General features: G+C 43.4%; 1 protein-coding gene across 1 annotated transcript in view; it reads left to right on the top strand.

Moving 5' to 3' along the window:
• Nucleotides 1-26,446, top strand: part of hk1 (hexokinase 1) — a 122,489-nt gene that overhangs the window by 16,649 nt on the left and 79,394 nt on the right. The window contains exons 3-4 of the mRNA XM_068052394.1: nt 16,588-16,736; nt 25,461-25,580. Of these exons, the coding sequence (XP_067908495.1) occupies nt 16,588-16,736; nt 25,461-25,580 (269 nt within the window). The remainder of the gene's footprint in view (nt 1-16,587; nt 16,737-25,460; nt 25,581-26,446) is intronic.

The following is a 26,446-nucleotide window of genomic DNA, read 5'->3' as shown; positions in this document are numbered from 1 at the left end:
ATTTACTAGATTAATAGCTGGAAGGGGTGGGCTGTCTGCCGAGGAAATATTGGATAGGCTAGGCTGGTGTCCGCTGGAATTTAGAAGAGTAAGAGGCAACTTGATAGAAACATATAAGATCCTGAAGGGTCTTGACAGGGTGAATGTGGACAGGATGTTTCCCCTTGTGGGAGAATCTCGAATTAGGGGTCACTGTTTAAAAATAAGGGGTCGCCCATTTAAGACCGAGATGAGGAGAAATTTTTTCTCTGGGTTGTGAGTCTTTGGAATTCTCTTCCTCAAAAGGCGGTGGAAGCAGAGCCTTTGAATATTTTTAAGGCAGAGGTAGATAGATTCTTGATAAGCAAGGGAGTGGAAGGTTATCGGGGGTAGGTGGAAATGTGGAGTAATCAGTTCAGCCATGAACTTATTGAACGGTGGAGCAGGCTCGAGGAGTCGAGTGGCCTACTCCTACTCCTAATTCGTATGTTCGTATGGGAATATGAGGAAGACTTTTTTATGCAGTGGGTAGTAATGACCTGGAACTCGCTGCCCACAAGGATGGTGGAAGTGGAGACAATCAATGACTTCAAGAGGAAGTTGGATGGCCACCTGAGAGAAACAGACTTGCAGGCTACGGGGATCAAGCCAGGGAGTGGGACTGACTGCAGAACTCCTTAGAGAGCCAGCATGGACTCAATGGGCCAAATGGCCTCCTTCTGCACTGTAAATGACTCCATGACTCTGATTCTAAGATGGAGCATGTGAGCTCATAGCTTACAGAATGGAGAGAGGGAGCATGAAGGGAAACAAACACACACAATGAACCATTGTAAAAAGGGGAAGAAAGAGACAGCATAACATAGATTAGGAGCTGGAGTAGGTCATTTGGCCCTTCGAGCCTGTTCTGCCATTCAATATGATCATGGCTGATCAACCTCAACTCCACCCATCCCGCACTATTCCTATAATCCCTTAATTCCCTTTGTACCCAAAAAATATATCGACCTCTGTTTTGAATGTACTGAACTTCAGAGCATCCATTGCTCTCTGCGGTAGAGAATTCCAAAGATTCATAACCCTTTGAGTGAAGAAACTTTTCCTCATCTCAGTGCTAAATGGCCGACCCTGAAATCTGAGACTGCGACCACATGTTCTAGACAGCTTCAACAGATGGGGCCCACGCTGGGAGTGTGGTTTTGTAAAATGCACCTTTAAGTTTCAGCAATCCCTGCCAAGCCAATGTAGTCCCAGGTGAATGGAAGACAAATATTGTATCCACAAGACAAGGTGGCCTTTCTGGCAAATCTGGTGAACTGGGTCTCTGGCTTCTTCAGAGGGTGCAGAATCTACATCATGATCAATGGATATGTATCATTTTATTGCAACACCTATGCAGGAATCCCTTAGATTTTTTAAAATCAATTTGACACTTGCTTCAGTAACCTGATATATTTCCATTTTAAAGTAATGCCACCTTAACTGATCACACAGTCATATAGTGAACAGAGAAGTACAGAATCACTGCAGCCAGTACTGTCAGAAATGTACAGCAGGTTGGCAATGGGTTGTTTGAAGTGCTTAGCTGACCAATTTGATAAAGATTGACTGATGTTGCTTGTCTACCTCCCCTCTAAGGGTAGAAAGCTATGTTTAACTCATTAGCCTTGTAATTACATCCATGTTTTGCTTGGGCAAACAAGTCAAAGATAGCTGTGATAGCTGGTGATGTTGTTCACCCATTCCCAATCTATAAAGGTTAAAACTGAGCATAGCTGAGTTAATCATTGGCCAGTCAACATGCATTTCGAAAAGATAGAATGGACTTCCACAGCCTTACAATTAGAGAATGATACAGCATAGAAGGAGACCATTTGGCTCATTGTCCCACTTTGAAAGAGCTATCCAATTAGTCCCAATCCCTGGCTCTTTCCGATAATCCTGAAATTTTCTCCCCTTCAGGTATGTATGAAAGTTATTATCGAATCTGCCACCATCATCCTTTCAGGCAGCTCACTCCAGATCATAACTTGCTGCGTAAAACTAAATTTTTCTCAGTTCATCTCTTGCTGTTTTTGAAACCTTATAGAAATCTTCAAAAAAGAGGATAAATAAAGGAAGTAGAGTCAATATGTTTTGCAAGCGTTTTGAAAATCATTTGATAATGTACCACGAAAGAGCCGTATGCGAGAATAATGGCAAAGGGAAATAGAGAAAATGTGTTCACATAAATGGAGAGTTGTATCAGAGGGAGAATGCAATGGGTGAGAAGTTAAAGGAAGTTTCTTGCACTGAATGGTTGTGGCAAGTGGGATTTCATCATGGTTTATGTTGGCTGTTCTTACTATATAGGGTCCCCATCACTTACTCCACCGAATCATTACAATCACAATCACAGTGCAGAAGGGGGCCATTTGGCCCATCATGTCTGCACCAGCTCTCCTAATGAGCATTTAACCTAATGCCATTCACCCGCCTTCTCCCCTTAACTCTGCACATGTTTCCTTTTCATATAACTGTCTAATTCCCTTTTGAATGCTTCAATTGAACCTGCCTCCACCACACTCTTAGGCAGTGCATTCCAGATCTTCACCACTCGCTGTGTGAAAAAGGTTTTCCTCATGGCACTTTTGGTTCTTTTACCAATTACTTTAAATCTGTGCCTTCTTGTTCTCGATCTTTCTTGAGTGGGATCAGCTTCTCTCTATCTACTCTGTCCAGACCCCACATGATTTTGAATACCTCTATCAAATCACCTCTCAGCCTTCTCTTCAAGGAAAATATTCCTAACTTCTCCAATTTATCTTCATAACTGAAGTTCCTCATCCCTGGAACCATTCTCATGAATCTATTTTGTACCCTCTCTAATGCCTTCACATCCTCCCTAAAGCGCGGCGCCTGGACAACCTCCTACATTGTGAAAATGGCGCTGACCATTTGCCATTACCATGGGCATCAATTACAAAGGTAGCGCTTAAACTATAGTAAACGGGTCCGGCTATTTCGTGCAGATCAAGCAGCTGCTCGGGGATACTTTCTGTTTGCCGCCATGCTCCCCCCTGCCCCCCGCCGCCCCTACCCCCCCCACCCCCCCCCCCCCCCCCAAAGTCACTGCTGTTCACTCTGGAGCACTGTTTTAATGTATTGAAATCACCCCCTTATTAAAATGTTAATTTCTGAAAGAAATTCACAAATGCGGTGGCAGTGGGAACTTTGAATTTGACCAGGGCAGTTTGTAGGGCTTTCCCTTCTTAAAAGATGTTAGTAGGGACTCTGATGAATTTACCGTCCACCAGATATAGCAACCAAATCTTGTTAGCGTGAACTTGCCCACTATATGCAGTGAAGACTGTACTGATAAATGATCTGGATTTAGGCATTGAGCGATCAAGGAATTTTCTGATGATAACAAATTGTATGTGTGTTAAATGGTAAGCTAGCAGAATGGACATATATAGTGCAGTATAGAAAAAGATGAAGTAATACATTTTGATAATAAGGTGTATTTCCCTTCTCTAATCTTAAATAATATTTTAAATGAAGTAGAGGCACAGAGGGACCTTGCTGTGTAAGTACACAGGCAAAGGTGGCAGTACAGGTAGATAGGGCATAATAGAATTATTGGTTTTATATCAGATGGTACAATACAAAAACAAGAACGTCATTTTGAGCTTGAACAAGACCTTAATTAGGCTGCAGTTGCCATATAATATTGGGTGTCCCATTATGGGAATGATATAAAATCAATGGGAAAGATCATTGTAAATTCACTGAGATGTTACCAAGGATGACAGTTTACAGTTATTTATATCACACCTTTATCATAATAATGTATCCCAAGGTGCTTCACAGGAGCATTCTAAAACAGAATATGACGCCAAGCCACATGAGGAGATATTCGGTCTGATGACCCAAGGTTTGGTCAAAGAGCTAGGTTTTAAGTAGTGTCTTACAGGAGGAAAGTGAGGTGGAGAAGTTTAGGGAGGGAATTCCAGAGTTTAGGTGACTGAAGGTGTGACCACCAATGTTGGAGTGATTAAATTTGGAGACGCTCAAGAGGCTAGAATTAGATGAGTGCAGGTATCCTGCAGGGTTGTGGGGCCAGAGGAGATTACAGGAATAGGAAGAGTTGTGGCCATGGGGGGGTTAGAAAACAAGGATGAGAATTTGAAAATCAAGATGTTGCTTGACTGGGAGCCACTGTAGGTCAGCGAGCACAAGGGTAATAGGTGAACGGGACTTGGTGTGAGTTCAAATGCAGGCGGCAGAGTTTTGGGATGACCTCAAGTTTACGGTGTAGAATGTGGGAGACCAGCCAGGAGAGCATTAGAATAGTCAATTCGAAAGGAAACAAAGACACAAATGAAGAGTAATGTCGGGCGATGTTACGGAGGTGGATATAGGCGGTCTTAGTGATGGCGTGCATATGTTGTCGAAAGCTCATTTCGGGGTCAAATATGACACCAAAGTTCCAACCGATTGGCTTAGTCACAGACAGTTGCCAGGGAGAGAGATGGAGTCTGTAGCTAGGGAATGGACTTTTGAGTGGGAACCAAAAACAATGGTTTCAGTCTTTCCGATATTTTAAGTGGAGGAAATGCAGTACTAGATGTCAGATAAGCACTCTGATAACTTAGCAGCAGTGGAGGAGTCGAGTGAGGTGGTGGTGAAGTAGAGCTGAGTGTTGTCAGCGTACATGTGTACACTAATGCTATACTTTTGGACAGTGTCACCAAGGGCATCATGTAGATGAGAAATAGGCGAAGTCCAAAGATAGATCCTTGGGAACACCAGGGGTAATGGTGCGGGAACGGGAAGAGAAGCTGTTGCAGGAATACTGTAGCTCTGATTAGAAAGCTAAGAATGGAACCAGGTGATAGCAGTCCCACCCAACTGGACGACAGTGGAGAGGTGTTGGAGGAGGATGGTGTGGTCAACTGTGTCAAAGGCTGCAGACAGTTCAAGAAGGATGAGGAGTGATAGTTTACCTTTGTCACAGTCACATAGGATGTAATTTCTGATTTTGATAAGAGCTGTTTTGGTATTGTGACAGGGGTGGGAACCTGATTGGAAGGATTCTGAGATGGAGCTCTGGGAAAGATAGGCGTGGATTTGGGAAGTGACAACATGTTTGAGGACTTTGGAGAGGAAAGGGAGGTTGCATAGTTTGCTAGGACAGTGAGTTCAAGGGGTTTTTTTGAGAAGAGGGGCGATGATAGTTGATTTAAAGGAGAAAGGAACAACACCTGAAGAGAGAGAAGCATGAAGAATATCAGCTAACATGGGGACCAGATAGGGAAGTTCGATGGTCAGCAGTTTGGTGGGAAAAGGATCAAGGGAGCTGGAGATGGGTCTCATAGAGAGATGAACTCGGAGATGGCACAAGGGGAGATAGAGAAACTAGAGAAAGATGCAAGTTCAGGGCTAGGGCGGGGGAGGCTTCAGAGGAAGTTTGACCCAGTGGGCTAGTGGAAGGGAGGGATGTGGCAGAGGCAGCTAATTGGAAGGTGTTGAAGGTGACAAGGAAATCCATGAGCTCTTCACACTTATTATTGGAAGGGAGGTTGGAGGAGACAGGGGAGAGGGGTTTAAAAAGACAGTGTGCAGTAAAGAAAGGAAGCCAAGGGTTCTTTTTGCTTTCCTGTGTGATCCTGGAATAGTGAGCAGTTTTAGCAGACGAGAGCGGTACCCAATAGTGCCTTATGTGGTCTGGGTGTAGGGGGAAGGTAGCATAGTGGTAATGTTATTGGACAAGTAATCCAGAGGTCTGGACTAATGCTCTGGAGGCATGAGTTCAAATCCCACTATGGCAGCTGGTGTAATTTACATTTGATTAATTAATAAATCTGGAATAAAACACTAGTCTCAGTAATGGTGACCATGAAACTACCAGATTGTTGTAAAAACCTATCTGGTTCACTAATGCCCTTTAGAGAAGGAAATCTACCATCCACAGGTCTCTACATGTGATTCCAGACCCACAACAATGTGGTTGACTCTTAACTGCCCTCTGAAATGGCTTAGCAAGCCATTCATTTATATCAAACTGCTACAGAAAAGTCGAACCTGCTACAGAAAAGTCACATCTAACAGCACTGTGGGTGTACCTACACCACATGAACTGCAGCGGTTTAAGAAGGCAGCTCGCCACCACCTTTTCAAGGGCAATTAGGGATGGGCAAAAATGCTGGTCTTGCCAGAGATGCTCACATCCCATGAATGATTTTTTAAAAAAGAGCCAGATCTGGCAGTGGATGGCTACATCAGTTGTCAACCATATCCTTTCAAGTCTGCATCTCTTGGACTTAAGGGAGACTTCAGATGTTATGGCAGTTTTCACAAGAGCTGTGAAGGTTAAGAGCCAACAGAGACCTTCAAAATTCTGAAGGATTAGGAAAGAAGAAATAGCAATAAATTGTTTTCAATGGTCGGCGCACATTTAAGATAATCACAGAGAATTAAAGGGTTAGTAAATAATTCTTTACATAGAAGGTAGTTAGAATGTAGAATTCTCTGCCATGAACTGTTGTTGGAACAGAGTCCATAAATTCTTCTTACAAGGGAACAAGATACTTGCTTCAGGAGGTGGAATATTAAAGGGCACAGGGAGTGAGCAGGAGAGTGGGATTAGGCTAAGCGGCTCAGAGAAAAGTACTGGGCCAAGTGGCCAGTTTTTGTGCTGTCACATTGTATGAATCTGTGATTGTACATTGCTGTCAGGGCTTGTCGTCCTTGCACAAAGGATGCTGTCATCTGCTGCAGGCTGACCTGTGAGCACCTACAACCTGGTCTTACAATGGGAACTATCACATTAAGCATTTACGCTCATGTATGACTCATGACTCAGCGTAGATCATAAGAGCATAAAGCCATTGGCCGAACAAGCCTGTCTCTTTCTGGCCGACTTTTACTCCAAGAACTGGTATTGACCGAGGATGGTATTCACTAGGTAGATTAGGATAAAGAAAGGCCTTCCACTTATTTTTTTAAGCTATTTAAGCAGAACTCAACTGTGGAAACTTAATCATTCTAATTAATCAACTGTCTCACTTAATACTATTTGTACATCTGTCTAACTCACAGTTCACCCCCATTTGTTGTTTTAGTGGGACTCAGTTCCACTGATATTCAGAGTTCAACCTTTGAAACATTTTGGCATTTTATTTAGCTCCGTGTTTTCGAGCCGAAATAATGAGGTGATCCTGCTACTTTATAAATCACTGGTGTGACCATACTTAGAATACTTTGTATAGTTCTGGTCCCCGCAGTACAAAAAGGATAGTGGAGCTACTGAAAGGACACATAACAGAGCAGTTAGATTGATTGAGGTGTTGGAAGGAATGTATTATGAGGGGTGATTATGTAAATTGGGCATCTTCTCACTGGAACAGAGAAGGTTGAGAGGTGATATAATTGCTGGTTTGAGGTTTCGAAAGGGACTGGATAATGTTGACCATGACAAGCTGTTTCACCTCTAGATTAGTGGAACCAGAGGACACAGGCTGTACTGAAAGGGAGGTAACTTCAAAATTAAGTTGTTGAAACATTATTTCAGTGATTAAGAGGTTAATCTGTGGGACAGGCTCCCTGGGGAGAGGGTAGAAGGAGATAGTATTGAGTCATTCAAACCAAATTAGATAGGTTTCTTTCCGAAAAGAACATTTTGGGATACAGTATGAGTAATTTGAGACATGACATGGTGAGTGTAGCATGGCATGGGAGGAACAGGTGACTTTGGACCTATGGTTCACAAATCTTTCCACCACTGGGATTTTCCTCACTTCATGCCTGAGTGTTTAGAGATACAGCACTGAAACAGGCCCATCGAGTCTGTGCCGACCATCAACCACCCATTTATACTAATCCTACACTAATCCCATATTCCTACCACATCCCCACCTGTCCCTATATTTCCCTACCACCTACCTATACTAGGGGCAATTTATAATGGCCAATTTACCTACCAACCTGCAAGTCTTTTGGCTTGTGGGAGGAAACCGGAGCACCCGGAGAAAACCCACGCAGACACAGGGAGAACTTGCAAACTCCACACAGGCAGTACCCAGAATTGAACCCGGGTCGCTGGAGCTGTGAGGCTGCAGTGCTAACCACTGCGCCACTGTGCCGCAGAGTGTTCTGTAGACTAATCAATAGAGATTGATTGCTGTGATTAGTCAATTACTCCATTATCGCCTTATCATATGACTACCAGGAAGGCACACTAGATGGACCTTGGCCTTTTTTGGCTCGTAAATCTTCCATTTGTGGACTGTGCTGAAACTCAAAGCTAACTGGAATACCAACAGACTGGGTGAGGGGGAACAGTTCCCCTTTTTTATGCATCTCGCTGTGGGAGCTGAGAGATTCATTCCTGTTTGAGTGCCAGTACAACCATGTAGAAATGCAGCAAGACCTGGACAATATCCAGGATTGGGCTGATAAGTGGCAAGTAACATTTGCGCCACACAAGTGCCAGGCAATGACCATCTCCAACAAGAGAGAATCTAACCATCTCCCCTTGACATTCAATGGCATTACCATCACTGAATCCCCCACTATCAACATCTTAGGGGCTACCATTGACCAGAAACTGAACTGGAGTAGCCATATAAATACCGTGGCTACAAGAGCAGGTCAGAGGCTAGGAATCCTGTGGCGAGTAACTCATCTCCTGACTCCCCAAAGCTTGTCCACCATCTACAAGGCACAAGTCAAGAGTGTGATGGAATACTCTCCACTTGCCTGGATGGGTGCAGCTCCAACAACACTCAAGAAGCTCGACACCATCCAGAACAAAGCAGCCCACTTGATTGGCACACCATGCACAAACATTCACTCCCTCCACCACCGACGCACAGTGGCAGCAGTGTGTACCATCTACAAGATGCACTGCAGCAACGCACCAAGGCTCCTTAGACAGCACCTTCCAAACCCGCGACCTCTACCACCTCGAAGGACAAGAGCAGCAGATGCATGGGAACATCACCACCTGCAAGTTCCCGTCCAAGTCACACACCATCCTGACTTGGAACTATATCGCCGTTCCTCCACTGTCGCTGGGTCAAAATCCTGGAACTCCCTTCCTAATAGCACTGTGGGTGTACCTACCTCACATGGACTGCAGCGGTTCAAGAAGGCAGCTCACCACCACCTTCTCAAGGATAATTAGGGATGGGCAATAAATGCTGGCATAGCCAGTGACACCCACATCCCATGAATGAATAAAAAAAAGACAACTAACCAGTTAGCAGTATTTCGCTCAACGGCTAGCTTATTTTCCTGGCAACTGAAATAAATTGAAATATTACCAAAGACCCTACATAACCAGATGGACAGGATTGGACGAATGGGTTGTTCCACATGAACATATTAAGGGCAATCAGGTACCAGTAGGTCATCTCTGAATTGAATACCCTGCTTTTCTGTCTAACTTAAGTGGGCAGGCACCATTTTTTCTCCCCTTCCTTGAGGTTGACAGTCGGTGAGCTGATGTTGCAGTATGCTTCCAATGCTCCACTGAAAGCATCCCTGTGGAGATAGGAAAGAACCATCACCCACCAGTCAACACTTCAGTTTTGGACTCCTGGAAGTGGCGGGAGCTCCCTCTACTCCGTGTAGGGGGAGGCTGAATATTGGTTTCTCCTGTGCCATTTTCAGATGTCAGCTGTAGCTCAGTTGGTAATGCTCTTTCCTCTGAGTCTGAAGGTTGTGGGTTCAAGTCCAACTCAAACACCAAAGTCTAGGCTGACATTTCAATACAGCACTGAGGGAGTGCGATGCTGTCTTTCAGGTAAGATGTTAAACCTATGTCCTGTCTGCCCTCTCAGGTGGATATAAAAGATCCCATGGGACTCTTTTGAAGCAGAGCAGGGGAGTTCTCCCTGGTGTCCTGGATAACATTTATCCCTCCATTAATATCACATAAACAGATTATCTGATCATTGCTGTTTGTGGGAGCTTGCTGTGTGCAAATTGACTGCTGCGTTTCCTACATTACAACAGTGGCAACACTTCAAAAGGTGCTTCATTGGCTGTAAAGCGTTTTGACACATTCTGAGGTCGTGAAAGGGGTTATATAAATGCAAGTCTATTTTGGTTGCAGCCGCTCCCCACACAACCTGAGAAATATAAGACATAAGACAACATAAGAAATAGGAGCAGGAGTAGGCCATTCAGCCCTTTGAGCCCGCTCCACCATTTAGTGAGATCATGGCTGATCTACTTCAACACCATTTTCCTGCACTAACCCCGTAACCCTTGATGTTTTTAATATGTAGAAATCTATCGATCTTAATTTTGAACATACTCAACAACTGAGCCTCCACAACCCTCTGGGGCAGAGAATTCCAAAGATTCACCACCCTCTGAGTGAAGAAATTCCTCACCTCAATCCTAAATGACCTACCCCTTATTCTGAGACTGTGTCCCCTGCTTCTGGACTCCCCAGCCAGGGGAATAAGCTTCCTGCATCAACCCTGTCGAGCTCTGTAAGAATTGTATGTGTTTGAATGAGATCACCTCTCATTCTTCTAAACTCCAGAGAATAAAGGCCCAGTCTATTTAATCTTTCCTCATAGGACAATCCCTCCATCCCAGGAATTAGTTTGGTGAACCTCTGTTGCATTCCCTCTATGGCAAGTATAGCTTTCCTTAGGTAAAGAGTCCAAAACTGCACACAATACTCCAGGTGTGGTCTCACCAAGGCTCTATATAATTGCAGTAAGACATCTTTATTCCTATACTCAAATCCTTTTGTAATGAAGACCAACACACCATTTGCCTTCGTAATTGCTTGCTGTACCTGCATGTTAGCTTTCAGTGACTCATGAACAAGGACATCCAAGTCCCTTTGAAATTCAACACTTCCCAGCCTCTCACCATTTAAGAAATACTCTGTATTACTGTTTTTCCTACCAAAGTGGATAACGCCACATTTCTCCACATTGTATTCCAAGTACCAAATTTTTGCCCACTCGCTTAGCCTCTCCAAATCCCATTAAAGCGTCTTTGCATCCTCCTCACAACTCACACTTCCACCTAGTTTTGTGTCATCTGTAAGCTTGGAAATATTAAATTTAATCCCCACGTCCAAATCATTGATATAGATTGTGAATAGCTGGGGCCCAAGCACTGATCCTTGCGGTATTCCACTAGTCACAGCCTGCCAATCTGAAAATGATCCATTTATTCCTACTCTCTGTTTTCTATCCATTAACCAGTTCTCAATCCATGCCAGTATATTCCCCCCAATCCCATGTGCTCTAATTTTGTTTACTGTCTTCTTGTGTGGGACCTTTCTCAAAATCTAAATATACCACATTCACTGGTTCCCTCTTATCTATTCTGCTAGTTACATGATCAAAAAACTCCAAAAGGTTTGTTAAACATGATTTCCCTTACATAAATAGATTGGAAACTGTGGGGTGGGGGAATTACTGATACAAACCTTAGATCACACCAGGGAAATAGTCTTCAAGGGACATTATCATTATGGGAAATCAATAAACTTTTTCCAGTTTCTTTACTTTTGGGGAAAGATGAATTGCACGTAATTTTGTCACAATTGGACCTTAAACAAAGGTGGCACAAGGATAATTTTTATATAATTTATGTCAGTGCATTGTGTGTTTGTAATTAAACTAGGAAAAAGTTTTTTCATAAATGTGTCTTCTAAGTTTGAAGATAGCTTTTATGCAGTAAATAATTACTTACATTTTAAATGAGTGGGTGTACACTGTACACTTAAAGAACCCCACCAACCACTTATGTTAATCTCATTTAGTTTATTGCCTTCAGATTCACTCTGCTCATTTACATCTAACTATGCAGCTGGGCTTGAAAGGGTGATTTTACTAAACCCGTTTTACTGTTTAAGTCAAATTCTGACAGCTTCGACATAACTAGACGTAGATGGAAAATGCTGTAGAAGTGCTGACTCACTACACTGTTACTCCCGTGAAAGAGATTTGAAGGAAAGTGCTTGAGTTCAGCAGAGGACAACTAGCTCACTGTTTGTTTTCCTTCATTCATAGACAATTGATGCGATTAACATTGCTACTGTCATAGTTTCTTGAAGTGGCTGTCAAATTAATAACTGGAACCCTCATCATATGCACAATTACTTTTATGGGCAACGTTAGCAGATTTTTCTGAGTGCTGGTTGTTGTATGCTGATCAAGGTCTGCTGCTGTGCTTTGCCCTTCTACTTTTGAGCAAGGTCACATTTTTGGAAAAAAGCCACTACATCTGTTAAAACTGCGATCACTGAGGAACGGAACAGTTTAGGGGAAAATGACCTTCAGTTTGATTCCTTGCAAACTGTAACTATAATGCCCTTGTTTTATGAACTGGATGTTACATATATTGCAAATGTGGTTATCTTTTTATTTGTAAGTTACACATAGGAATATTTCCAGATTAGTTCCCTGTATAGCATCTTTTTGGGCAAGGCCCAATCAAAATCAATTCTGAGGGACTCTTCTCCAAATAACTCCAGTACATTCATTAGGCAAACCCTCCCTGCAATAAATTCAGCGGCTCCCTCTTGCCATAACATACCTCATTAGGTATTTGATTATCTCTCTTTCAGGACACCTTCTACTATTTTACCTACAATGGATATTAGAATTGATAATCTGTACTTCTCTGGATCTTTCCAATGTCCCTTTTTAAGATTGTTGTTTGTTGGCTCTTGGGATTGGAGAGAGTGTAGAAGAAATTTACTAGACTGGCAATGGAGGCAGAACTTCAGTTATATGGAGGCACTAGGAAAGCTGGATTATTTTCCTTAGAACAGAGAAGGCTAAGAGGAGATTGAATAGAGTGTTCAAAATCATGAAGGTCCTTGATAGAGTAAATAAGGAGAAACTGTTTCCAGTGTCAGGAGGGTCAGTAACCAGAGGACATAATTTAAGGTAATTGGTAAATCGTATTAACTGTACTTCTTTATTTATCCCCTCCTTTTACTTTTTCAAGGAATTCAATAAAGATTCCAAGGAGCCAGAGGTGAAATGAGAATTTTTTTAGGCAGTGAGTTGTTATCATCTGGATCTGATAGGACGATAGAAGCATATTCAATAGTAACTTTCAAAAGGGAATTGGTTAAATACTTGAAAGGGAAAAATTTGTAGGGCTATGAGGGAAGAGCAGGGCAGTGGAATTAATTATATAGCTCTTTCAAAAAGGCAGCACAAGCACAATGGAGTGAATGTCCTTCTTCTTTGCTGTAGGATTCTATGGTTCCATGATTTCTGATCTTGGGATTCACTCTTGTTTCTAATGATTCCCTAAGGATAGTGTCGATTTCACTGGCCACTTTTTTAAGTACCCTTGTAGTAAGTCCACCCAGGCCTGTTGCCTTGTCTTCCTTTAATATCCTCAGCCTACTTGTGCCTTTTTCTTTTAGCACTTCCTTTACTCCTCCCACCAGAAATTCACCTGCATCCCAATTCTGACCTACCCTTATTTTCTTTTTTAACTCTTAACAATTTCTTAACCTCCTTTACCTTGGTTTTTATATTCACTATTCTAGCTTTACAATTTAGGAACATGAATTCCTTTGTTACCCTTACCACCTTGTCCCTCCATTATCTCTTGTGCTGTGCTGTGTACCTACTCTGTACTCTGCTTGGTAATTCTACAACAGGTTGCACTTTTCATCCAAAGCTTTCCCTCTCTATCATGCTGTTAGGTGCAGTTTCCTGAACTCATCCCTCAAAAATCTGCCTTTACTATTGAATGTTTCTATTGAGCTCTTTATGTTTCCATCATAAGCCGAACTGTAAATTACACCACATTGTGGTTGCTGCTTCCAGCTGTTTCTGACTAGCTCTACCATCTCCTGATTGTCACTAACCTACTGTACCATCTCCTAGTTGTCTTTGACCTACACTACCATCTTCTGGTTGTTACTTAAAGCAGATCTAAAAGTGCCTGTGCTCACAGGGATTCCTTGGCTGATTCTTCAAGGTATCATCGTGAACTGTGAGGAGGATAGACAATATAAAATAAGGCTGCGTTTGCTGACAATGCAACCACTAGGTGACGCTGTACTAGTACATGCGTAAATGCAGCCTGTTTCACTGAAACATAACTGTGACGTTCAGGCAGCTGCCAGGATTAAAGATGGCGCTGCTCAATTTATCACAGAAAAACAACTTCAACCCATGGCAGCACACAATGGACATGTTTGATACTCTGAGAACATTGCGGTGTATAAAGTCTCATCAGAAGGACAGCACCTCTAACAGTGCTGCACACCCTCCGTAATTCTGTGAGGTTTCAGTGCCATCCCACTCTCCGGCCGCTCACTCCCCCCGCCCCATCCCGCTCTCTGGGCGCTCACTCCCCACTTCCCCACACCCCCACCCCCCCACCCCACATCCTACATTGCCCCGTCTCCCCTCGCAGCCCGCTTTGCTTCTTCAGGTGGAGTGAGTGGCTGAGAGGAGGGAAGCGGCCCGTGGCCTAGAGTTAGCGTCTGGTGGGGTGGGGAAAGGGGAAAGCGAGCGGGGGAAGCAGGGAGCAAGCGGCCGGAGAGCGGGGGTGGGGGGGGGGGGGAGCGATGTGAGCGGCCTGGAGTGTGTGGCCAAGGGGCGAGAGCGTTTTCCTGCGCATGTGCCAGTTAGTCCTGGCAAGGCAAGACGTAAGCTGCGCGTGTGCAGCATCTCAGCGCTCTGGAGATCATTTGCGCATGTGCGCAGCTTGGAGTGCTCTGATGACGTCAACGGGCTGCTGCATTTTCAGGAGTCACTTTGATAAAACAAAGGGTACAATTCTAAAGGGGATGCAGGAGCAGAGCAGCCTGGGTGTATATGTGCATAAGTCATTGAAGGTGGCAGGACAGGTTGAGAGTGCAGTTAAAGCAGTATCCTGGGCTTTATTAATAGGGGCATAGAATACAAGAGCAAGGAAGTTATGTTGAACTTGTATAAGACACCAGTTTGAGCTCAGCTGGAGTATTGCGTCCAGTTCTGGGTGCCATACTTTGGGAAAGATGTGAAGGCGTTGGAGAGAGTACAGAAAAGATTCATGAGAATGGTTCCAGGTATGAGGAACTTTTGTTAGAAAGATAGATTGGAGAAGTTAGGACTGTTTTCCTTGGAGAAGAGAAGACTGAGAAGTGCTTGATAGAGGTATTCAAAATCATGAGGGGTCTGGACAGAGTAGATAGAGAGAAACTGTTCCCACTTGTGAAAGGATTGGGAACAAAAGGCACAGATTTAAAGTAATTGCTAAGAGAAGTAAAAACAACATGAAAAACCTTTTCACGCAGCGAGTGATTAAGGTCTGGAATGGACTGCCTGAGAGTGTGTTGGAGGCAGGTTCCATTGAAGCATTCAAAAGAGAATTAGACAGTTACATGAAAAGGAAGAATATACAGGGTGGCGGGGGAATGGCACTAGGTGAATTGCTCTTTCAGAGAGCCGGTGCCGACACAGTGGGCCAAATGGCCTCCCTCAGCACTGTAACAATTCTGTGATTCTGTGATAACCCACATTATGTCACATGTCACGTCCTCACTCCTGATCCACCCTTTATAGATTTCCCAGTCCATCTCTTGGAAACCAAAGTTCCTGTACACCCTTACCTTTTATTAACAACAATGTTTATGATCCATTCCTTCCTCCTGACCTGGTGGTCTCTAGTAGATGCCCAGAGTCAGCTCTCTTCTTTATCCAAGGGCTTACTGCATGCTCACGCCCAAATCCAAAGGACATTGATGAACTTGTTGGGTTTATAAGACAATCCAACAATTTCACGGTCACTTCCACTGGTACCAGATTTTCCAAATTAAAAAAAACACTGAACTTAAATCTCAAACTCCCATAGTGGGATTTGAACTCACACACTCTGGGTTACTAGTCCCATAAGTTAACCACTACACTACCTTACATGAAACACAGTTGCCTGTAGAAGGGCACTGAGCAGGAAATGCTACAAGGACCACCCTCCTTCACCAGTGCAGACTGAGATCACTTCCTTGAGCAACAACTTTCACTAACTCAGAAATATCAGATTGATGTAAAACAGATCAATCTTTAAAGGAAATGATTGCAAATTTCTCAGAATCACTGAAATTGAACATGAAATGCAGTTATTTTATGAACACTCCGGATGCATGATGTTTAGAGGATACATGATGAAGGTGTTGTTGGGAATGATATTTATCTATGTTTCACAGGAACAGGAGTAGGCAATTCAACTCCTTGCGTTTATTCTGCCATTCAGTGAGATCATGGTTGATCTGTGACCTAATTCCCTATATCTGCCTTTGCCCTATATTCCTTAATACCTTTGGATAACAAAAATCTCACCAATCTCAGATTTAAAATTAGCAACTGATCTAGCTTCAATTACCATTTGGAGAAGAGAGTTCCAAACATCTACCAGCCTTTGCGTTTTTTTTCTAATATACCCAGAATACTACATTTGATATATTCAGAAAATATAACTGTGGATGCAGTTTTGGCCTGCTGGGATTGGTATGTGTCCTTCCTTTTAACAAAATTGCAAATCCGAATATATTCCTTATAACAGATTCATCTTAAAATGTTCAGCAGACAGCCGCTCTAACTAAACAGCTCTCGCTTCTGATATTTACCACAGAGAAGGGAGACTTTCTTGCCCTGGATTTGGGAGGCTCCAGTTTTCGCATTCTCCGTGTAAAAGTGTCTTGTGAGCGACAGCAGAAGGTGGAGATGGAAACCCAGATCTATCCTACGCCAGAAGATATTGTGCATGGCAGTGGCTCACGGGTATGGGTTATTTCATTCACTTTTGTCAATTTAAATTCTTTGAAAAGTTACTTCAAATCAAGAGAACCACACCGCAAAATAAATTGTCTTCAATCATAGAATTTCTCAGCCAAATGGAGGTAATTCACCCATCCTTGAAAGAGCTATCCACTTGGTCCCCTTACCTTTTCTAGCTAAATGCATAGCCATTCACTCCCATACATTTCAGGTAATGGTAAAATACAGTTCTCATGCATGCTGGTGCTGTGCCTATATGTAGAGTGAGTTTATGACAAAGAAAGCTAAGAGGTGAATGAATAGAGATTTTTTAAATGATAGAATAAATAGGAAGTCACTTGATGGGGTTGGGGGGAGACATCAATTTAAATTGTCACTGAGATAGAGGTTAGGAGGAATTCTTTACAGACATAAAAACAGAAATTGCTGGAAATACTCAGCAGGTCAGGCAGCATCTGTGGAGAGAGAAGCAGAGTTAACGTTTCAGGTCTGTGACCTTTCATCAGAACTCAGACTCTGTCAGTTGAGTGAATGGTGACGTAGGTAAACAGCTGTCACCAGCAGCACTTAGCTCTAGACCATGGGTCATGCCTCAGGCAGGCAGACAGATCTCTCAGTCGACCAGAATCGTTGAAGATCCCAGTTTGATTACAATAATGCCCTTCTATTGGAAGCAAATCTGTAATATAGGTGTGATGCAAATGGTTAGATTCCTGTTTCTAAAAATGTGAAATCTGTAGGTTTCAGTATTTTTATAGGCAGAGAGAAAGGGAAGTATGTGCTAATAAGTGATCCTCTGTTTACATAACAATATTGTTTTATTGTTTTCCTAACCCTCACCAAAGGTACCAAGATGCCAGCAGCCCTCTGGTATAGTATCCAAATAGCCATTCTCCACGTGTGAGTCAGATAGTAAGTATATGCAGGTCAGCTGACCATGAAGGACATCACAACACAAACCTGCATACAACAGAACTCTGATATGTTCTGCTTCCTAACATAGGTGTATAGAGACCAATTGTGGTGCTTTGATTACTCCACAATAGAGTTTAGCTAAATTGGCACAGACCAAGAACCGAACCAGAGACCTTCAGGATTTAGTAGCAGTGAAAACACTAGCGATGACAACCAATAGACCAGCTGAAGCCTCCTCGCCCGCTTCACACTGGCTGGAGCATCCCTTCCCCTGCACATGAGCTGGCGTACTGCTCCCCTGCCTGTACAACAGCTGGAGCACCCCCTGCACCCCTGTTTATTGTGGAGAATGCTTCTCCACAGAGCTGTCCCAGTGATTCACAAATTGAACAGAAAAAGTTCTTATGAAAGATTTTAAAACAACCTTATTGCCTGGATTTTGCAGTCAGCCACGAAGGAATAGCACTCACCATTCATTTTGCTGACAGCTGCCAGAGTTTTCATGAGCTTTGAGCGTAGACTTGGTGTCATCGGGCATCTGATGCAGTGAGGCCCTCTCTCCAGGGGTTCTGTAGCATGTGTGAGCATGGCAAGCACCAGCATGTCTCTTTGACCAATCAGATTGAAAAATCCTTACTGAGCCATGCAGGAGGTAATTTTAACCCCTGAGAAAAAGATCGGTTGGGCTCGGGTGAGATGTTAAGAGTTTTTAAAATCTCAAACATGGCCTACCAATGCCTTCAACCTGCCCACTTCTGGGTTTTGTGGAGGCAGGGCAGGTGTGTTGGCAATTTAAATATTATAATGAGGATGCATTGGGTGGGGGTGTCCAAAGACAGGGAAGATAACCTTCCCTGTCATCGGACACCCCCACCCATTGCAAAGACCACCCTCCCTCTCTTCCCCGTGCCCCCATACCAAATCTAGCCCATACTCCCGCTAATGCAGCAGCAGGCTTCCTGCTTGCTCCTGTGGCCTCCTCCAGAGCATTCTCCACTTGACTAGGACTCAAACCTGTCAACCAGACTGGCTTCCAGGTGGGGATTAGGTCTGTTAGTACTTGAATAGCCAGGCAGTGAAGGATAGAACACTGGAACCTTGTCTTTATACACTTATACGCTTCTTTTTACAACGACACACATTATGCATGCACCTGCAACCCTTCTTTTATTCTGTTCCTATATATATGAGCACAGGTAAGTCCCCAATTAATGTACCCATCGCCTGAATACAATTAAATACCCATTTGATATGCAATTAACAGGGGCTGCAGAGTCTGAACCAGGAATTATAAACTAGATTTAAATCCTGTACAGTAAATAAAATAAAGTTTGCTAAAGAAAGATGAGAGAGATAAAAGAAGCAGACAGAAAAAATTTCTTTAAAATTTTTTTTGAAATCTCTAACATTAATTAAATTATGAAGGAATGTCCACAACCACAGGCATAGTCAGATGCGTGGTTAGACATGAAAATCTGGAAGTTGCTGTCTGTGATGTGGCGCTCCACCATTAACATCTTGAAAATGGCATCTCATTGTCTGATTCACCATTCAAATGACAAAGAAAAACTATTCCCATTAGTTGATGATACAAGGACCCAGGAGACACAGATTTAAGGTTTTGGGCAAGAGATACAGTTGGAATGTGTGGAAGAACTTTTTCACGCAATGAGTGGTAGTGAACTGGAACTCGCTGCTATGAAGGTGATGGAAGCAGACACCATCAAATTTCAAAAGGAAATTGGGTTGACACTTGAAGGAAATACACTTGCAGGGCGATGGGGATAGAGCAGGGAAAAGGGACTGATTGGATTGGTCTAGGGAGAGCTGGCATAGACTCAGTGGGCCGAATGGCCTCCTCCCGTGCCATCATAGGAACATAGGAGCAGGAGTAGGTCATTCAGCCCCTCGAGCCTGCCCTGCCATTCAATACGATTCTGGCTGATTATCCACTTCAAAACCTTTTTCCCACACTATCCTCATATCCCCTATGTCATTGGCATTTAGAAATCTGTCAATCTCTGCTTGAAACATACTCATTGACTGAGCTTCCACAGCCCTCTGGGGTAAAGAATTCCAAAGATTCACAACCCTCTGAGGAAAGAGATTTCTCCTCATCTCTGCCCCAAGTGGCTTCCCCCTTAAGTATTTTGTAGGTTTCAATGAGATCACCTCTCATTCTTCAAAACTCTAGAGAATACAGGTCCAGTTTCCCCAATCTCTCTTCATAGGACAGTCCCGCATCCCAGGAACAAGTTTGGTCAATCTTCGTTGCACTCCCTCTCTGGCAATAATATCCTTCCTAAGGTAAGGGGACTAAAATTGCACACAGTACTCCAGGTGTGGTCTAACCAAGGTTCTATACAATTGAAGCAAGATTTCACTGCTCCTGTATCAAATTCTCTTGCAATAAAGGCTAACAAACCATTAGCCTTCTTAATTGTTTGCTGCACCTGTATGTTAGCTTTCAGTGACTTATTGACTAGGACACCCAGGCCCCTTTGTCCATTTACACTTTCTAATCTCTTACCATTTAAGAAATACTCTGCACATCTATTTCTCCTACCAAAGTGGATAACCTCACATTTTTCCACATTATATTCTATCGACCATGTTTTAGCCCATTCACTGAGTCTGTCCAAATCCCCTTGAAGCTACTTTGCATCTTCCTCACAACACACATTCCCACCTAGTTTTGTGTCATTCACGAACTTGGAAATTCTACATTTTGTCCCCACATCCAAATCATTGATATATATTGTGAACAGCTGGGACCCAAGCACTGATCCCTGTGGTACCCCACTCGTCAGAGCCTGCCAACACGAGAATGACCCGTTTATTCCTACTCTCTGCTTTCTGCCTGTTAACCAATCCTTAATCCATGCCAGTATATTACCTCCTATCCCATGTGCTTTAATTTTGCTAACCAACCTTCTGTGGGGACTTTATCAAAAGCCTTCTGAAAATCCAAGTATACCACATCCACCGACTCCCCTTTATCAACTCAGTTAGTAACATCCTCAAAAAACTCCAACAGGTTCGTCAAACATGATTTCCAATTCATAAATCCATGTTAACTGTGCCCAATCAGATCATTATTATCCAAGTGTCCATTTATCACATCCTTTAGAATATATTCTAGCATTTTCCCAACAACTGATGTAAGGCTAACAGGTCTGTAATTCCCTGTTTTCTCTCTCCCTCCTTAAATAGTGGGGTGACATTTGCTACCTTCCAATCTGCAGAAATCACTCCAGAATCGATAGAATTTTGGAAGGTGATCATCAATGAATCCACTATCTCCATAGGTACCTCCTTCAAAACTTTGGGATGTAGAATATCAGGTTCTTGGGACTTACTAACCTTCAGCCCCATTAATTTCTCCAATACAACCTTCATACTAATACTCATTTCCTTCAATTCCTCATTCCCCCAATCCCTTGGATCTCTAATTCTGGGAGATTTCTTGTATCTTCCTCAGTGAAGACAGACACAAAGTAATCATTTAGCTTCTCTGCCATTTCTCTATTCCCCATTATAAATTCTCCTGACACTGCCTGTAATGGACCCACATTTGTCTTAGCTGATCGTTTCCTTTTTATGTACCTATAGAAGCTTTTATAGTCCACTTTTATATCTTTTGCTAGCTTACATTCAAATTCAGTACTCCCTTTCTTTATCAGTTTCTTCATCCTCCTTTGCTGTATTCTAAAATTCTTCCAACCGTCAGGTTTACGACTATTTCTGGCAACTTTATAGGCCTTTTCTTTTAATCTTATACAATCCTTAACGTCCTTTGTTATCCACGGTTGACTGCCTTTACTTTTGGGGTTTTTGTGCCTTGAAGGAATGTATAGTTGCTGTAAACTATGTAATATTTCTTTAAAGACTATCCATTGCCTATGTACTGGCATACCTTTTAATGTATTTTCCCAATCCACCTCCGCCAATTTGCCCCTCATACCTTCATTATTTACTAAATTCAAATATAACATCCTGGCTTCAGATTGAACTACCTCACTTTCAAACAGAATGTAAAATGCTATATATTATGGTCACTTATCCCGAAAGGTTCTTTTACAAGATTATTAATTAGCCCTTTCTCATTACATAATACTAGATCTAAAATAGCCTGTTCTCTAGACGGTTCCTCAACATACTGCTCTAGAAAACAGTCCCTAACACACTGCAGAAACTCGTCCTCCACAGCATTAGTGTTCATTAGGTTTACCCAGTCTATGTGCAGATTGAAGTCACCCATGATTACTGTATTACCCATGCTACATGCTTCCCTAATCTCCTGACTAATACCATGTCCCACACTACCAATGCTATTTGGTGGCCTATTAACAACTCCTACCAATGTCTGTTGCCCCTTGCTGTTTCTTAGCTCCACCTAAACAGATTTCAGATTTTGTTCTTCTGGTCTGAGATCCTCCCTTATTATCAGTGCAATGCCACCTCCTTTTCCCTTTTGCCTGTCCTTCCTATATGTCGAATATCCTTGAATATTTAGTTCCCAGTCTTGGTCACCCTGTAGCCATGTTTCTGTCATGGCAATTAGATCATACCCATTTACCTCTATTTGGGCCTTTAAGTCATCTACCTTGTTGCGAATGCTGCATGCATTCAGGTAGCTTACCCTTTTCTTCTTGACATTCTGCATTCTAAGCCTAGTTGATGCTCGCCATTGTTTCGCCTGCCTTCTAATGTCAATTGCTACTTTTCTACCTCCTGTTACCAGCTTTACTTCCAATTTGAGCTACTCCTCAGGTTTCCATCCTCCTGACAAGCTAGTTTAAACTCTGCCCAACAGCACTAGCAACCCTGCGAAGATGTTAGTTCCGGTCCTGTTAAGGTGTAGTCCATCCATCTTGTACAGGTCCCACCTGTCCCAGAACTGGTCCCAATGCCTCAGAAAGCTAATGCTCTCCCTCCTACACCAACTCTCCAGCCACGTGTTCAATCGATCAGTCCTCCTACTCCTATGCTCACTAGAACGTGGCGCTGGGCATAATCCAGAGAGTTCTGCTTTTTAATTCCCTTCATAACTCACTAAAAAATGCTTTAAGGACCTCATCCTTCTTCCTACCTATGTCATCAGTACCAATGTGGACCAAGACCTCTGACTGTTCACCCTCCCCCAGAAGGATGTCCTGCAGCCAGTCCATGACATCCTTGACCCTGGCACCAGGGAGGTAACACACCATCCTGGAGTCAGCTTTGCTGCTGCAGAAGTGCCTGTCTGATCCCCTGTCGAGTCCCCTATCACTATTGTTCTGTCACTCTTCTTGGTCCGCTCCTGTGCTGCTGAGCCACCCGAGGTGCCACGGACGTTGCTCCGGCTGCACTCCTCCGAGGAACCATCACTCTCACCAGTATCCAAAATGGAAAACCAACTAGCAAGCAACATAGATTCAGGGGACTCCTGCACTGCCTGCCTGGTTCTCTTAGACTGCCTGGCATTCACCCATTCCCTCTCTGCCCGCATGTTCCTAACCTGCAGTATGACCACCTTCCTAGACATGCTATCCACATAGTCCTCTGCCTCGCAGATGCAGAACAGTGAGGCCAGCTGCCACTTGAATTCCGAAACCTGGAGCTCAAGCTTCTGCAGCCGGTGACGCTTCCTGCAGATGTGTTCATCTAGGACACGTGGTGCGTCCATGACTTCCCACATACCGTAGAACGTACATTTCACTTGGCTGAGCTGACTTTCCATAACATAACTTTAAAAACTTTTTATTACAATGAGAAGTAAAATAACTTACCAATTACTCACCAATCAACTTCTTCCTCTGTACCGAAGAGAGAGGCAGCTCCTGGAGGCTGAAAAAAGGTAGAAGAAAGAAAGGATCCCCTCCCTCACACACCAAACTCCCACTTTACACTCTCTGCACTCAAATATATATATATTTTTTAATTTATCGTTCCCCTCCTTACAAAATTCCCTCACTTACCAAACTCCCCTCTTCACACGCTGTGCCCTCCAGCAGCACTCAAAACAGACAAACAGCACTGAGAGTCCCCTGAATTTATATTCTGAAAACAATGTTGTCATCTGTACTGGAGCTCTGCTACAGCTCAGAGACCAGTCTAAGCTAGTTACCAAATTAACTAGCTACAGCTACTCTCAGAGTGTTTATATACCCATGTTTAAAACTGCAAGAAACCTAACTTACCTCTTCAATGAAACAGGAATTTCAGTTAATTGCTGGATGTGAACAAAACAAAAACTAGTCTTGAGAAATTAACCCTTAAAATCTACTCAATTACCAAACTCCCTTCTTCACACTCAGTGCAGATAATGGCTGGAATTTTACGCTGGGCGGACGGGAGCCGGACTCCGACGTAAATGTCGGCGCCGATCCCGCTCCCGCCCAGCCTGGGATCCGTCCCGTAGTTTACGGATCCCCAGGCTTTAATTGGCCCGAGGCGGGACTTCCACCTGCTTGAGGAAGGAGGTCCCGCCTCAGTGAGCTGCCGGCCAATCAGCGGGCCGGCAGCTCTTAGTCTCAGCAGCGCCACCGGGAGCGGTGGCCACTGCTGAGACTGCAGCCCAGCCAACCGAGGAGGATGCAACGGAACCGGGCCAGAAGGTAAGTTCGGGCAGCCTCAGAAGGGAAATCGGTCGTGCCCTGGTGAGGCTAGGGTAGTCGTTTGGGGGGAGGGGGGTGTCTTGGATCCCAGGGTTGGGTTGGGAGGCGGTGGCGGCCCTCAATTGGGCACCCTGTGCCCAATTGCCAGGCCCCCCCCACCCCGGGGTGCGAATGGCCGGCAGCTATAGCTGGGCGGCCTTTCACATCCCCGGCATACCCGCTTGCCATGGGTAAGATACCTGTGGAGGCGGGCGAAGGCCCTTAAGTGGCCGTTAAGTGGCTACTTAAGGGTCTTGATTGGCCTCGGATGGGCCACTTCTCACCCCCTGCCGGACCTCCGTAAACTTGGTCGGAAGCGGGGCGGTTAGACCTCCAGGAGCCTGCCGCTCAATTTTACGCCGCCTCCACGCCACCATCCGACCCGCTTGGGCGGCGTAAAATTCTGGCCAGTGAATCTATGACACTTCCAAAATTACATTTTCCAAGTATTTTACCCGATGACTATGACCATTGTTAACGAATCACTTACACCTGACTGCACCATACCTTTGTGGCCTGTTTAGTGGGTAGCAATTGGGTAAGTACTGCAACTTCACGTCCTTACATTGATTTCAATGGTGAATCTATCAGCGCGATACTGTTATAGCACAGCCTGTGGAAAAGTAGGGCAACTCAGACCACAAATTCAGGACATCCAGGTGTCTGATTTACTGTATAATAACAGTGAGTGCCATTAGCTTCACTGGTATTCTCAACGCAAAATCTGGGCATTATTTTCAAGATACACTTTGATTATCAGTGGGTATTTTATTTTATTTATTTTTATTTTTATTTTATTTATATATGTTTCAATTGCTTTTAAAAATTATTTTTTCTTGCCAAGTTACTTGAATTTATAATTATATTCTGAAAACAGGAGATCCATTCAGTGAAAATAATTGCATATCTTGGAAAAAAATCATTACCCCTTTTTCTTGACTCCCAGAACTGCTTACATCCAATTCTGGCACATGAACCACTTAAGATATTCTACTCATACTGTTTTTAATTATTCTAAACAAAACATATGGATTGAACTGCTATATTAACTACAACTATATATGCGACTTGGTGATTGTGTGTAAGATAACAAGAAAAAAACATGTTGCTGTAATCGATAAATAATAAGAATAATTTTCTAACCTTGCGTTTCGTTTTCCCTTCTACCTTGCAGCTTTTTGACCATGTCGCTGAATGCCTGGGAGATTTCATTGAGAAACAGGAAATAAAAGATAAAAAGCTTCCACTTGGCTTCACTTTTTCCTTTCCCTGCAGACAAAGCAAACTGGATGAGGTGAGAGCGAGTAGTCGAAGGCATTCAGGAAGGAAGGAGCTATTTAATAAAGTACAATGTTCAAAGTGGAATGTAACCTTAAGGTGAATAATAGGAATCACCAGCTACTTAGGTGAAGGAAAGCAGTGTGTTGTGACAAAGTTTATGTAGACTGGAAGATATGTGGTCATCCAGGAAAACATGGGAATAGTTAAGTTTAGAGGTAACAAAGGCATGGGTGAGATTTTCCACAGCAGATGAGCTGACTTTCAAAGGCATTTTGATAAAGTACCGCATAAAATGAATATGATATTGACTATGGGACAGAAAGCAGAGCGTAGTGGTGAATGTTGTCTTTTCAGACGGGAGGGAAGTGTGCAGTGTTGTAACCCCGGGGCCAGTGTTGGACCACTACTGTTTTTGATATATATTAATGAGCTGGACTTGTTTATACAGAACATAATTTCAAAGTTTGCAGTTAACACTAAACTCGGAAAGATAGTGAACAGCAGGGAGGATACTAATAGACTTCAAGTAGATGTAGTCTTTGAAGGTGGCAAGAAAAGTTGAGAAGGTTGTTTAAAAAGGACTCTTTACAGAGCCTGGTCTTACCTTCACCAATGTTGATACAAGCACAGCCGTCGAGCGGTCACAAATTTAAAGTAATTGACAAAAAAACCAAAACTGGCATGAGGAAAAACTTCTTCACACAGCGAATTTTTAAGGTCTGGAATGCACTGCCTGAGAGTGTGGTGCAGGCAGATTCAATCGAGGCATTCAAAAGGGAATTAGACCGTTATCTGAAAAGGACGAATGTGCAGGATTATGGGGAGAAAGCAGGTGAATGGCACAAGGTGAATTGCTCATTTGGAGAGCTGGTACAGACA

This window comes from Heterodontus francisci, chromosome 20 (assembly GCF_036365525.1).
Source record: "Heterodontus francisci isolate sHetFra1 chromosome 20, sHetFra1.hap1, whole genome shotgun sequence".
Taxonomy (NCBI): Eukaryota; Metazoa; Chordata; class Chondrichthyes; order Heterodontiformes; family Heterodontidae; genus Heterodontus; species Heterodontus francisci.
Note: the sequence above shows the minus strand (reverse complement) of the source record. Positions and strands in the feature narration are given on the sequence as shown.